This window comes from Sebastes umbrosus, chromosome 13, assembly GCF_015220745.1.
Source record: "Sebastes umbrosus isolate fSebUmb1 chromosome 13, fSebUmb1.pri, whole genome shotgun sequence".
Lineage (NCBI taxonomy): Eukaryota > Metazoa > Chordata > Actinopteri > Perciformes > Sebastidae > Sebastes > Sebastes umbrosus.
In genome coordinates, this window is record NC_051281.1 from 300,757 (window position 1) to 314,735 (window position 13,979).

The window sequence follows — 13,979 nt, forward strand, 5'->3', positions numbered from 1 at the left end:
AAATATGTGTATATTATCAAAAATAAATACAAATATAAAATGAACTATCAAAGAAATCTCATAAACTGAAGAACATCAGATTACTGCAGATCATTTACATGTTTTAATGAAATCATTTTAACATTTTTACTTAATACAAAAATAATTACAAGTTCCATATTCATCTATTATCTATGTTACTTTTCCTGATGTTTTAGGTTTTTGCCGTGGAATCGGTTCAGTATCGGTTCAGTATCTATCGGGTCAGTATCTATCGGTTCGGTATCGGTTCAGTATCGGTTCAGTATCTATCGGGTCAGTATCTATCGGTTCGGTATCGGTTCAGTATCGGTTCGGTATCGGTTCAGTACCGGTTCGGTATCGGTTCAGTACCAGTTCAGTATTGGTTCGGTATCGGTTCAGTATCGGTATCCAGATATTTATGTAGCGTATCGGATCCAAGTCAGTAGTTCGGAATCGTGACGACATTAGGTCGACTTCAATCTTGTGACTCCCTGAATGCCCACAAACCATGAAGTAATGTTAGTAGAGAAGAAACCCGTCTATAATGAATAGATGAGCTGGTGAATGAGGGAATGCAGCTGCTGCCAGCTGTGAACACATCATGGGTCTCCTCAGACAGAGAATGTTGACACAGTAAAACTAACAGAGACATGAATACTGCAGCGAGCCGCGGCGACCACGGTGAGATCTGATCCCCGTTCAGGAGCCCGGCGGCGAAACAGAGAGGAAACACGTCTTTAACCGCTGGACAAACAGCAGCAGAGGGGCTGTCTGTCTCCGTCTCCGTCTCTGTGAGAGGACACGCTGCTGTCTCTGATTTAATAATAGAAACTAATATGACACTCTCTCTTCATCCCAGCTGACAGCAGCTGTGTAACATCAGGATGATGATGAACTAACTGTTTTAATTCATCAGGGTCACGAGGTTGAACTGAAGAAATGAAGAAACGCACTGGAAGTGGTGACAGCAGTAATTAAAGGGACGGCGTCTCGTGATGAGATTATGTCGGTTCACATTAATAAAATCATTATCATGAATTAGAGAATAGAAATAAAGACATGAATGTATTAAATACGGCGTATGAATGAAGTTATTTCAACAACAAAAACAACAGCGTTCTCGCTTTAGGGGTCATTGAACGCCACGTAGTCTGAACTGACTCTAATATAAATGCATTAACTTGTTAACCTCTAGACCATGAAGGGAACAAGTTGAATCATCACTTCTAGAGACTTTTACTTTGTAAAATCTCTAAATGAATCCAGTAAATGTTTGACTCTCATCATGTCTGTAGTCAGAGACGTCCTGAAGTCAAATAGATCAGGATCAATGGCAGGAATTATTTATTATCCAGCAACCCAACAAATCAAAGAATAAAGACGTTTCCCTCTCAGATTAGTGGGACTTTCTTCTTCATTTATAATGTTTTATACTTCTGCTGAATATAATCCATCAATCTGATTTCCATAGATGTATTTAGTATCTACAGTTCCCTTTAACACCTTATTTTGAAAAGTGGACGTAGTCCCACGTGTCTACTTCCTCTAACTTCTTAGTTTATAGAGTCATTTTAAGGCCAGTGAACACGTCCCCCCCCAGAACCAATCACATCGCTGTTTGTCCAGAGAACCAATCACATCGCTGTTTGTCCAGAGAACCAATCACATCACTGCCTGACCAGAGAACCAATCACATCGCTGCCTGACCAGAGAACCAATCACATCGCTGTTTGTCCAGAGAACCAATCACATCGCTGCCTGACCAGAGAACCAATCACATCACTGCCTGACCAGAGAACCAATCACATCGCTGCCTGACCAGAGAACCAATCACATCGCTGTTTGTCCAGAGAACCAATCACATCACTGCCTGACCAGAGAACCAATCACATCACTGCCTGACCAGAGAACCAATCACATCGCTGCCTGACCAGAGAACCAATCACATCGCTGCCTGACCAGAGAACCAATCACATCGCTGCCTGACCAGAGAACCAATCACATCGCTGTTTGTCCAGAGAACCAATCACATCGCTGCCTGACCAGAGAACCAATCAGCAGCGTGTTTTATCTTTTTTAGTCTAGTTGATTATTACAAAAACACACTTTTTATCATTTTATATAAATATATATCATACACAATAATAATTATTATGTTTTACAGTGTTCTACAGTATATAGTTATATATATATATAACTATATATATAACTATATATAACTATATATAACTCTGTTTACCATAGACTGAAGCTCTGCTCCACTATTTCACCCGTTCCTCCGGGTTTCATCAGCAGCCTCTCACATCCTCCTGTCAGCCTGATGGACGACTACAGACACTCAACTCTAGTTAAACTACTGGTACTTTGCAGAGACGGACCAGGAGGACCAGGAGGTGGACCAGGAGGTGAACCAGGAGGTGGACCAGGAGGCGGAACAGGAGGCGGACCTGGAAGTGAACCAGGAGGCGGACCAGGAGGCGGACCTGGAGGTGAACCAGGAGGCGGAACAGGAGGCGGACCTGGAGGTGAACCAGGAGGCGGACCAGGAGAACCAGGAGGTGGACCAGGAGGTGAACCAGGAGGTGGACCAGGAGGCGGACCTGGAGGTGAACCAGGAGGCGGAACAGGAGGCGGACCTGGAAGTGAACCAGGAGGCGGACCAGGAGGCGGACCAGGAGGCGGACCTGGAGGTGAACCAGGAGGCGGAACAGGAGGCGGACCTGGAGGTGAACCAGGAGGCGGACCAGGAGGACCAGGAGGTGGACCAGGAGGTGAACCAGGAGGTGGACCAGGAGGCGGACCTGGAGGTGAACCAGGAGGCGGAACAGGAGGCGGACCTGGAGGCGAACCAGGAGGCGGACCAGGAGGCGGACCAGGAGGCGGACCTGGAGGTGAACCAGGAGGCGGACCAGGAGGCGGACCTGGAGATGGACCAGGATGCATTGCACGTAAACGGCGAGTTGGCTACGTTACAGCAGCTCTTTTAAACTGAATTGAAGAAGTAAGAACAGAACTTGGACACTCAGACTCGTCTCATTCCAACAGGACAGAAACAACAACAAACTCACCACAACGTCTCCTCCTCTTCATCATCTTCATCTCCTCGTCTTCATCCAGAAGATAACTCACTGATCTGTCATTTACTCTCATTTAAAATCATCTTTATTCATTTAATCTGATTTAAACAGTTTAGAACTTCAGCTTCTTCGTACATAATGAATAACTTAAGAGGAATGATTCAGTCTCATATCGTCTTTAAAAACTCCACCAGTCTCTCGTGTTTCCATCCCGGAGCCGGACTCCCCAAATAACATGTCCTTTCTCCTCCTTCAGTTTCCATCCATGATCTCTGCAGGAAGATAAAACTCCAAACCTCAGAGTTAGTCCGAAGATTTAAACCTGGAACCTTCGTTGATTTCATCCAAACATGTTGGCCCAAATAAAAATGTTGTGTTTACGCACCAACTCCAGAACTGTCAATATTCTGTATATATATATATTCAGTATTTCAGAGCCGTGGTCGGGGCCATAGATTCTAATTTACTGATATTTCAGAGTCGTGGTCGGGGCCATAGATTCTAACTTACTGATATTATAGAGTCGTGGTCGGGGCCATAGATTCTAACTTACTGATATTTCAGAGTCGTGGTCGGGGCCATAGATTCTAACTTACTGATATTATAGAGTCGTGGTCGGGGCCATAGATTCTAACTTACTGATATTATAGAGTCGTGGTCGGGGCCATAGATTCTAACTTACTGATATTATAGAGTCGTGGTCGGGGCCATAGATTCTAACTTACTGATATTTCAGAGTCGTGGTCGGGGCCATAGATTCTAACTTACTGATATTATAGAGTCGTGGTCGGGGCCATAGATTCTAACTTACTGATATTTCAGAGTCGTGGTCGGGGCCATAGATTCTAACTTACTGATATTATAGAGTCGTGGTCGGGGCCATAGATTCTAACTTACTGATATTTCAGAGTCGTGGTCGGGGCCATAGATTCTAACTTACTGATATTTCAGAGCCGTGGTCGGGGCCATAGATTCTAACTTACTGATATTTCAGAGTCGTGGTCGGGGCCATAGATTCTAACTTACTGATATTATAGAGTCGTGGTCGGGGCCATAGATTCTAACTTACTGATATTATAGAGTCGTGGTCGGGGCCATAGATTCTAACTTACTGATATTTCAGAGCCGTGGTCGGGGCCATAGATTCTAACTTACTGATATTTCAGAGTCGTGGTCGGGGCCATAGATTCTAACTTACTGATATTTCAGAGCCGTGGTTGGGGCCATAGATTCTAACTTACTGATATTTCAGAGCCGTGGTCGGGGCCATAGATTCTAACTTACTGATATTATAGAAACGTGGTCGGGGCCATAGATTCTAACTTACTGATATTTCAGAGCCGTGGTCGGGGCCATAGATTCTAACTTACTGATATTATAGAAACGTGGTCGGGGCCATAGATTCTAACTTACTGATATTTCAGAGCCGTGGTCGGGGCCATAGATTCTAACTTACTGATATTATAGAAACGTGGTCGGGGCCATAGATTCTAACTTACTGATATTTCAGAGTCGTGGTCGGGGCCATAGATTCTAACTTACTGATATTTCAGAGCCGTGGTCGGGGCCATAGATTCTAACTTACTGATATTTCAGAGCCGTGGTCGGGGCCATAGATTCTAACTTATTGATATTTCAGAGCCGTGGTCGGGGCCATAGATTCTAACTTATTGATATTTCAGAGTCGTGGTCGGGGCCATAGATTCTAACTTACTGATATTATAGAGTCGTGGTCGGGGCCATAGATTCTAACTTACTGATATTTCAGAGCCATGGTCGGGGCCATAGATTCTAACTTACTGATATTTCAGAGTCGTGGTCGGGGCCATAGATTCTAACTTACTGATATTATAGAGTCGTGGTCGGGGCCATAGATTCTAACTTACTGATATTTCAGAGTCGTGGTCGGGGCCATAGATTCTAACTTACTGATATTATAGAATCGTTGTCGGGGCCATAGATTCTAACTTACTGATATTATAGAGTCGTGGTCGGGGCCATAGATTCTAACTTACTGATATTTCAGAGCCGTGGTCGGGGCCATAGATTCTAACTTACTGATATTTCAGAGCCGTGGTCGGGGCCATAGATTCTAACTTACTGATATTTCAGAGCCGTGGTCGGGGCCATAGATTCTAACTTACTGATATATCAGAGCCGTGGTCGGGGCCATAGATTCTAACTTACTGATATTTCAGAGCCGTGGTCGGGGCCATAGATTCTAACTTACTGATATTTCAGAGCCGTGGTCGGGGCCATAGATTCTAACTTACTGATATTTCAGAGCCGTGGTCGGGGCCATAGATTCTAACTTACTGATATATCAGAGCCGTGGTCGGGGCCATAGATTCTAACTTACTGATATTTCAGAGTCGTGGTCGGGGCCATAGATTCTAACTTACTGATATTTCAGAGTCGTGGTCGGGGCAGTAGAATGTTTCTGATCAGTTGATCTGATGACAGATTAAAGAGTTGGTGTGTAAACTCCTGAATGAAGCTCTTATTTTGTTGATAAATGAGGTTTGACAGATTTGAACGTTGAAGGATCAGCTTTGGTTTAACTCTTCTTCTCTTTGTGTCGGGTTTTATACTCCGGGTGTCCCCGTGACGAGACCACCGAAGACCAGGATTCAGGTTCAGAGACCCGGATCAGGTGAAACCAGTCGGTCCGTCTCCACCTGACCTCAGGACGTGAACACCCGTGTCCTCCACGGCGTCCGACACGCCGCCGTATATCCAATCCGATCTGGGACAGACGAACACGCACGCGCACACACACACACACACACACACACACACACACACACACGTGTAGATTGAGTGTGTATCTGTTCACGTCAGTGTGTTTCTCAGTGTGTGTGTGTGTGCGTTCTGCCGGCGTCACGCCGACCCGAGGCTGTCGAAACCGCAGAACTTCCACCGCTTCTCCAGAGTCGCTCCGACGCCGCTCAGCTCCTGTCTGAACATAGAGGGGAGACGGACCATGAGACGCTCCAGCTCCCCCGCCGACACCTGAGAGACACACGGACAGAGAGACATGTTGATTATACTGATATCACCTGAAACTGGAAAACCTGATGAATCCATCGGTACCAACCAGGTCAGACTAGCTGGTCATGAAGGAGGTTAAATAACGCTCCAAACTTACACTAAATGTTGAAGAGGAAAAACTATCATGTTCATTTTCAAAGGGGTCCCTTGACCTCAACATATGTGAATGTGTGTAGATTTTTGTCCGAAGAAAAGTCTGAAAAATGTCCGAATAAATGTTCCAAATATTTTCGAAAAACGTAAAAAAAAAAGTCTGACATTTTTTCCAAAAAAAGTCAGAAAAATATTTTTAAAAAAGTAAGAAAATTGTCAAAATAATGTCCAAAAAAAAATCAGAAAAATGTCTGAAAAAATAAATTCATTATTATTTTAATTGATTGACAGCCCTATTATTTATATAATAAATACAATATTACAATTTTTTTTTTTTTGCAATTATATTAGCTGGAGTTACTTTCAAAATTAAGATTTTATATAAAAAAACATATGTTGAATTTATTAAATACAAATTATCCATAATAAATCTAAAAAGACGGTAATATTCAGAGTGATTGTGTGTTGTGTGTTGTGTATTGTGTATTGTGTGTTGTGTGTTGTGTGTTGTGTGTTGTGTGTTGTGTATTTTACTGCCAGAGCAGCAGAGGAGAGCAGAGAGCGTCTCTACCTTGGAGTCCAGTCTCTGGATGTACGACCACAGATACTCCAGGTTGGCTCCGAAGGGATGGACGTGGAGGAAGGTCGATATCACGCCTGCAGAGAGGAAGACAGACACAGTGAGAGTCAACACGTCTCTCTGTCAGAGACATGTTTACAAAGACAAGTCTCCATCAGACCTGTGAAATCAATACATATACTTCATACAGATATTATTTAACACGTCACACGTCTTTCAGGTCAATTAAGCTCAAAGTACACACTCCAACAGTGAAGGTGTTTCCTCTCAGTGTTCATAGAGCTTTAACAGTGAAGGTGTTTCCTCTCAGTGTTCATAGAGCTTTAACAGTGAAGGTGTTTCCTCTCAGTGTTCATAGAGCTTTAACAGTGAAGGTGTTTCCTCTCAGTGTTCATAGAGCTGTAATCCCAGCGGCTGATGGAGGCAGCAGACTGAGAGGACATCAGGAGGTTCAGACTCATGAAGAGCTGCACAATAAACTCACAGCTCCATAAGAACCGCTGGCCGGAGCACAAATAGCTCTTGAGTTGATTATAACTGAGAGGTCCTGAGAAGGTAGGCAGCCATGCAGACGGAGGGGGGGTAGAGCGGCGTCCCCTGGAGGACGCCACAAAGCCAATATTTATTTCCTTGATTTATGTGGCGAAACGCCGGCAATTACAGACAGACCTAATTCAATTCCTTCCAGCAGGCCTGATGACATGGGACAGAGGAGGACTGGGGGGGGGGCACAAGTTTAATGATGTTGAAATATATATATATATATATATCTGCTTCATCTGAGTCTATGTGGAGGTAGAAGGAAGTTACTGCTTTTATTGTGGTAGTCTGAGTAACGTGACGTCATGTCTTTTATTGTGGTAGTCTGAGTAACGTGACATCATATCTTTTATTGTGGTAGTCTGAGTAACGTGACGTCATGTCTTTTATTGTCGTAGTCTGAGTAACGTGACGTCATGTCTTTTATTGTCGTAGTCTGAGTAACGTGACGTCATGTCTTTTATTGTCGTAGTCTGAGTAACGTGACGTCATATCCGTTCCGTATCCGTCAACCAAAACAAAGCTCAGAGAGTGTAAAACGCTGGAGGGTCGTCGTGGATACGACCTGCACCCTCCAGTGTTAAATCCAGTGTGGTAAACACTACACACTATACACACTATACTAAACACTACACATCCAGGAAAGGATGGAAACACTTTGGGTTTCACACATTGACAGGAAAAGCAGAGCTAGACTGAATGTCTATATGTCTGAAGAAAAGTCAGAAACATTTCTGAAATGTGTCCAAAAAAAATCTTTAAAAAAGCCCGAAGTATGTCCGAAATATGTCATAAAAAAGGCCTAAAAAGGGCAGAAATATGCTCAAACAAAAGTCTGAAATATGTCTGAATAAAAACGTCTGGAAAAAGGTGTGAAAACGTGATGAGGAAACGTTGTGGTATTGCGGTAACACCCTGGCATGCATCCATGTATATGAACATGAATATAAAGTCAGGTGTCTGTATAATGTGTAACCTCCAGCAGCAGGAGGAGGAAGAGGAGGAGGAGGAGGAGGAGGAGGAGGAGGAGGAGCAGGAAGACAGAGCGCTGGGCCTCCTCTCTCCTTCATATCTGGATTTCTGGGCCTCACTAAGAGAGATTAATGTGCTGCTGTTCCTGCTGCTCTCTTCGGCTCCGGACAAAGCAGCCGCTTCACTACAAATAATACAGATAGCTGAGCGCTGTCCCCCGTCCCCCGTCCCCCGTCCTCCGTCCTCCCTCCTCCTCCTCCTCCTCTACCTCCTCCTCCTCCTCCTTCTCCTGCTGCTGCTGCTGCTGAGTAAGAGGAGGATTTATAGGACGAAGAGCAGCAGCAGTAATGGATTCAGCTGCTGTGGAGCTGCAGAGTGAGATGCATGAATGTGATCTCAGAAGAAGATAGGAAGAGAAAGAAGAGGCGGTTTGTGTTTCAGTCTGCATCACTGCTCCCTCCAACACCCCCCCACACACGAGGTGTCAAGTTCTGCACTTCATTTATGTGTTCAGTCATCTTTAATGTTCTGCTAACACAGAACACAGAACATCCCCATCATCAGGAGGTTCCAGTCAAACATGTCATCATCCCACAATGTGCATAAGAACCGTCTGGAGCTGGGAGGTTCTTTACACAGCAGAGCAAACGAAAAGATCAGAGCAGCAAATCAGCTCAGACGTTCAGCTCTGGGATCCGCAGCAGAACACAGCAGAACACAGCAGAATACAGCAGAACGAGCAGAACACAGAAGAACGAGCAGAACACAGCAAAACACAGCAGAACGAGCAGAATGCAGCAGAACACAGCAGAATACAGCAGAACGAGCAGAACACAGAAGAACGAGCAGAACACAGCAGAACACAGCCGAACACAGCAGAACACAACAGAACACAACAGAATGCAGCAGAACGAACAGAACGCAGCAGAACGCAGCAGAACAAAGCAGAACACAGCAGAACGAGCAGAACGCTGCAGAACGAACGGAATGAGCAGAACGCAGCAGAACACAGCAGAACGAACAGAACGAGCAGAACGCAGCAGAACGAGCAGAACGAGCAGAACGCAGCAGAACGCAGCAGAACGCAGCTGAACTGGCTGAACGCAGCAGAACGAGCAGAACGCAGCAGAACAAGCAGAACGAGCAGAACGCAGCAGAACGCAGCAGAACGAGCAGAACGAGCAGAACGCAGCAGAACGCAGCTGAACGAGCAGAACCCAGGAGAACGAGCAGAACGCAGCAGAACGAACAGAACGCAGCAGAACGCAGCAGAACGAGCAGAACGAACAGAACGCAGCAGAACGCAGCAGAACGAGCAGAACGAGCAGAACGCAGCAGAACGAGCAGAACGAACAGAACGCAGCAGAACGAACAGAACGAACAGAACGCAGCAGAACGAACAGAACGCAGCAGAACGCAGCAGAACGCAGCAGAACCCAGCAGAACGCAGCAGAACGAACAGAACGCAGCAGAACGCAGCAGAACGCAGCAGAACCCAGCAGAACGAGCAGAACGCAGCAGAACGCAGCTGAACGCAGCAGAACGCAGCAGAACGAACAGAACGAGCAGAACCCAGCAGAACGAGCAGAACGCAGCAGAACGAACAGAACGAGCAGAACGCAGCAGAACGAACAGAACGCAGCAGAACGCAGCAGAACCCAGCAGAACGAGCAGAACGCAGCAGAACGAACAGAACGAGCAGAACGCAGCAGAACGCAACTGAACGCAGCAGAACGCAGCAGAACCCAGCAGAACGAACAGAACGCAGCAGAACGCAGCAGAACGAACAGAACGAGCAGAACGAACAGAACGAGCAGAACGCAGCAGAACGAACAGAACGCAGCAGAACGCAGCAGAATGAACAGAACGCAGCAGAACACAGCAGAACGAGCAGAACGCAGCAGAACGAACAGAACGCAGCAGAACGAACAGAACGCAGCAGAACGCAGCAGAACGAGCAGAACGCGGAAGAACGCAGCAGAACACAGCAGAACACAGAAGAACGCAGCAGAACGAACAGAACGAGCAGAACGCAGCAGAACGAACAGAACGCAGCAGAACGAAGCTGAACGCAGCAGAACGCAGCAGAACACAGCAGAACGAGCAGAACGCAGCAGAACGCAACAGAACGCAGCAGAACGCAGCAGAACGAGCAGAATGAACAGAACGAGCAGAACGCAGCAGAACGAACAGAACGCAGCAGAACGAGCAGAACGCAGCAGAACAAGCAAAACGCAGCAGAACGCAGCAGAACGCAGCAGAACGCAGCAGAACGAGCAGAACGAACAGAACGCAGCAGAACAAGCAGAACAAGCAAAACACAGCAGAACACAGAAGAACGCAGCAGAACGAGCAGAACGAACAGAAAGCAGCAGAACGAACAGAACGAGCAGAACGCAGCAGAACGAACAGAACGCAGCAGAACGAACAGAACGAGCAGAACGCAGCAGAACGAACAGAACGCAGCAGAACGAAGCTGAACGCAGCAGAACGCAGCAGAACACAGCAGAACGAGCAGAACGCAGCAGAACGCAACATAACGCAGCAGAACGCAGCAGAACAAGCAGAACGCAGCAGAACGAACAGAACGCAGCAGAACGCAGCAGAACGCAGCAGAACGAACAGAACGCAGAAGAACGCAGCAGAACGAGCAGAACGAACAGAACGCAGAAGAACGCAGCAGAACGAGCAGAACGAACAGAACGAGCAGAACGCAGCAGAACGAACAGAACGCAGCAGAACGCAGCAGAACGAGCAGAACGCGGAAGAACGCAGCAGAACACAGCAGAACACAGAAGAACGCAGAAGAACGCAGCAGAACGCAGCAGAAAGAACAGAACGCAGCAGAACGCAGCAGAACGAGCAGAACGCAGCAGAACGCAGCAGAACGAACAGAACGCAGCAGAACGAGCAGAACGCAGCAGAACGAACAGAACGCAGCAGAACGCAGCAGAACGAGCAGAACGCGGAAGAACGCAGCAGAACACAGCAGAACGCAGAAGAACGCAGAAGAACGCAGCAGAACGCAGCAGAACGCAGCAGAACACAGCAGAACACAGCAGAACGAGCAGAATGAACAGAACGAGCAGAACGCAGCAGAACACAGAAGAACGCAGCAGAACGAGCAGAACGCAGCAGAACGAGCAGAACGCAGCAGAACAAGCAAAACGCAGCAGAACGCAGCAGAACGCAGCAGAACGCAGCAGAACGAGCAGAACGAACAGAACGCAGCAGAACGCAGCAGAACGAACAGAACGAGCAGAACGCAACAGAACGCAGCAGGACGAAGCTGAACGCAGCAGAACGCAGCAGAACACAGCAGAACGAGCAGAACGCAGCAGAACGCAACAGAACGCAGCAGAACGCAGCAGAACGAGCAGAACGCAGCAGAACGAACAGAACGCAGCAGAACGCAGCAGAACGCAGCTGAACACAGCAGAACGAGCAGAACGCAGCAGAACGAACAGAACGCAGAAGAACGCAGCAGAACGCAGCAGAACGAGCAGAACGAACAGAACGAGCAGAACACAGCAGAACGAACAGAACGCAGCAGAACGCAGCAGAACGAGCAGAACGCAGCAGAACGCAGCAGAACACAGCAGAACACAGAAGAACGCAGCAGAACGAACAGAACGCAGAAGAATGCAGCAGAACGAGCAGAATGAACAGAACGAACAGAACGCAGAAGAACGCAACAGAACGCAGCAGAACGCAGCAGAACGAACAGAACGCAGCAGAACGCAGCAGAACACAGAAGAATGCAGCAGAACGAGCAGAATGAACAGAACGAACAGAACGCAGAAGAACGCAACAGAACGCAGCAGAACGCAGCAGAACGCAGCAGAACGCAGCAGAACGCAGCAGAACACAGCAGAACGCAGCTGAACACAGCAGAACACAGAAGAACGCAGCAGAACGAACAGAACGAGCAGAACACAGCAGAACGCAGCAGAACACAGAAGAATGCAGCAGAACGAGCAGAACGAGCAGAACACAGCAGAACGCAGAAGAACGCAGCAGAACGAACATAACGAGCAGAACACAGCAGAACGCAGAAGAACGCAGCAGAACGAACAGAACGAGCAGAACACAGCAGAACGCAGAAGAACGCAGCAGAACGAACAAAACGAGCAGAACACAGCAGAACGCAGAAGAACGCAGCAGAACGAACATAACGCAGCAGAACGCAGCAGAACGAACAGAACGCAGCAGAACGAACAGAACGCAGCAGAATGAACATAACGCAGCAGAACGCAGCAGAACGAACAGAACGCAGCAGAACGAACAGAACGCAGCAGAACGAGCTGAACGAGCTGAATGAGCAGAACGCAGCAGAACGCAGCAGAACTAACAGAACGCAGCAGAACGCAGCAGAACGAACAGAACGCAGCAGAACGAACAGAACGCAGCAGAATGAGCAGAACGAACAGAACGCAGCAGAACGAAGAGAACGCAGCAGAACGAACACAACGCAGCAGAACGAACAGAACGCAGCAGAACGCAGCAGAACTAACAGAACGCAGCAGAACGCAGCAGAACGAACAGAACGCAGCAGAACGAACAGAACGCAGCAGAACGAACAGAACGCAGCAGAACGCAGCAGAACGAACAGAACGCAGCAGAACGAACAGAACGCAGCAGAACGAACAGAACGAACAGAACGCAGCAGAACGAACAGAACGCAGCAGAACGAACAGAACGCAGCAGAACGCAGAAGAACGCAGCAGAACGAACAGAACGAGCAGAACACAGCAGAACGCAGAAGAACGCAGCAGAACGAGCAGAACGCAGCAGAACACAGAAGAACGCAGCAGAACGAGCAGAACAAGCAGAACAAGCAAAACACAGCAGAACACAGCAGAACACAGAAGAACGCAGCAGAACGAGCAGAACGCAGCAGAACACAGAAGAATGCAGCAGAACGAGCAGAACGAACAGAACGCAGCAGAATGAACATAACGCAGCAGAACACAGAAGAACGCAGCAGAACGAGCAGAACGAACAGAACGCAGCAGAATGAACATAACGCAGCAGAACGCAGCAGAACGAGCTGAATGAGCAGAACGCAGCAGAACGAACAGAACGCAGCAGAACGAGCAGAACGCAGCAGAACGAACAGAACGCAGCAGAATGAACATAACGCAGCAGAACGCAGCAGAACGAACAGAACGCAGCAGAACGAACAGAACGCAGCAGAACGAACAGAACGAACAGAACGCAGCAGAACGAACAGAACGCAGCAGAACGAACAGAACGAACAGAACGCAGCAGAACGAACAGAACGCAGCAGAACGCAGCAGAACGAACAGAACGCAGCAGAACGAACAGAACGCAGCAGAACGAACAGAACAAACAGAACGCAGCAGAACGAACAGAACGCAGCAGAACGAGCTGAACGAGCTGAACGAGCAGAACGAGCTGAACAAGCAAAACACAGCAGAACACAGCAGAACACAGAAGAACGCAGCAGAACGAGCAGAACGAACAGAACGCAGCAGAATGAACATAACGCAGCAGAACGCAGCAGAACGAACAGAACGCAGCAGAACGAACAGAACGAACAGAACGCAGCAGAACGCAGCAGAACGAGCTGAATGAGCAGAACGCAGCAGAACGCAGCAGAACGCAGCAGAACGCAGCAGAACGCAGCAGAACGAGCTGAA

General features: G+C 47.5%; 2 protein-coding genes across 4 annotated transcripts in view; one reads left to right on the forward strand and one right to left on the reverse strand.

The window, feature by feature from the left end:
• The first annotated feature begins 2,323 nt into the window (after positions 1 to 2,323).
• Positions 2,324 to 3,585, forward strand: LOC119500374 (glycine-rich cell wall structural protein-like). Its single transcript, XM_037790083.1, has one exon. It carries the CDS (start codon positions 2,324 to 2,326, stop codon positions 2,993 to 2,995), a length of 672 nt encoding a protein of 223 aa, XP_037646011.1. The 3' UTR covers positions 2,996 to 3,585.
• Positions 3,586 to 5,548: 1,963 nt separating this feature from the next.
• Positions 5,549 to 13,979, reverse strand: part of enox1 (ecto-NOX disulfide-thiol exchanger 1) — an 88,499-nt gene continuing 80,068 nt past the window's right edge. For 2 of the 3 annotated variants that reach the window (XM_037789053.1, XM_037789055.1), the window contains 2 exons: positions 6,796 to 6,881; positions 5,955 to 6,092 (listed from right to left, as the gene is read on the reverse strand). In XM_037789053.1, the coding sequence (XP_037644981.1) occupies positions 5,961 to 6,092; positions 6,796 to 6,881 (218 nt within the window). In that variant the 3' untranslated portion in view covers positions 5,955 to 5,960. Of the gene's footprint in view, positions 6,093 to 6,795; positions 6,882 to 13,979 lie in introns of all 3 variants that reach the window. The other variant, XM_037789054.1, reaches the window with a different exon arrangement.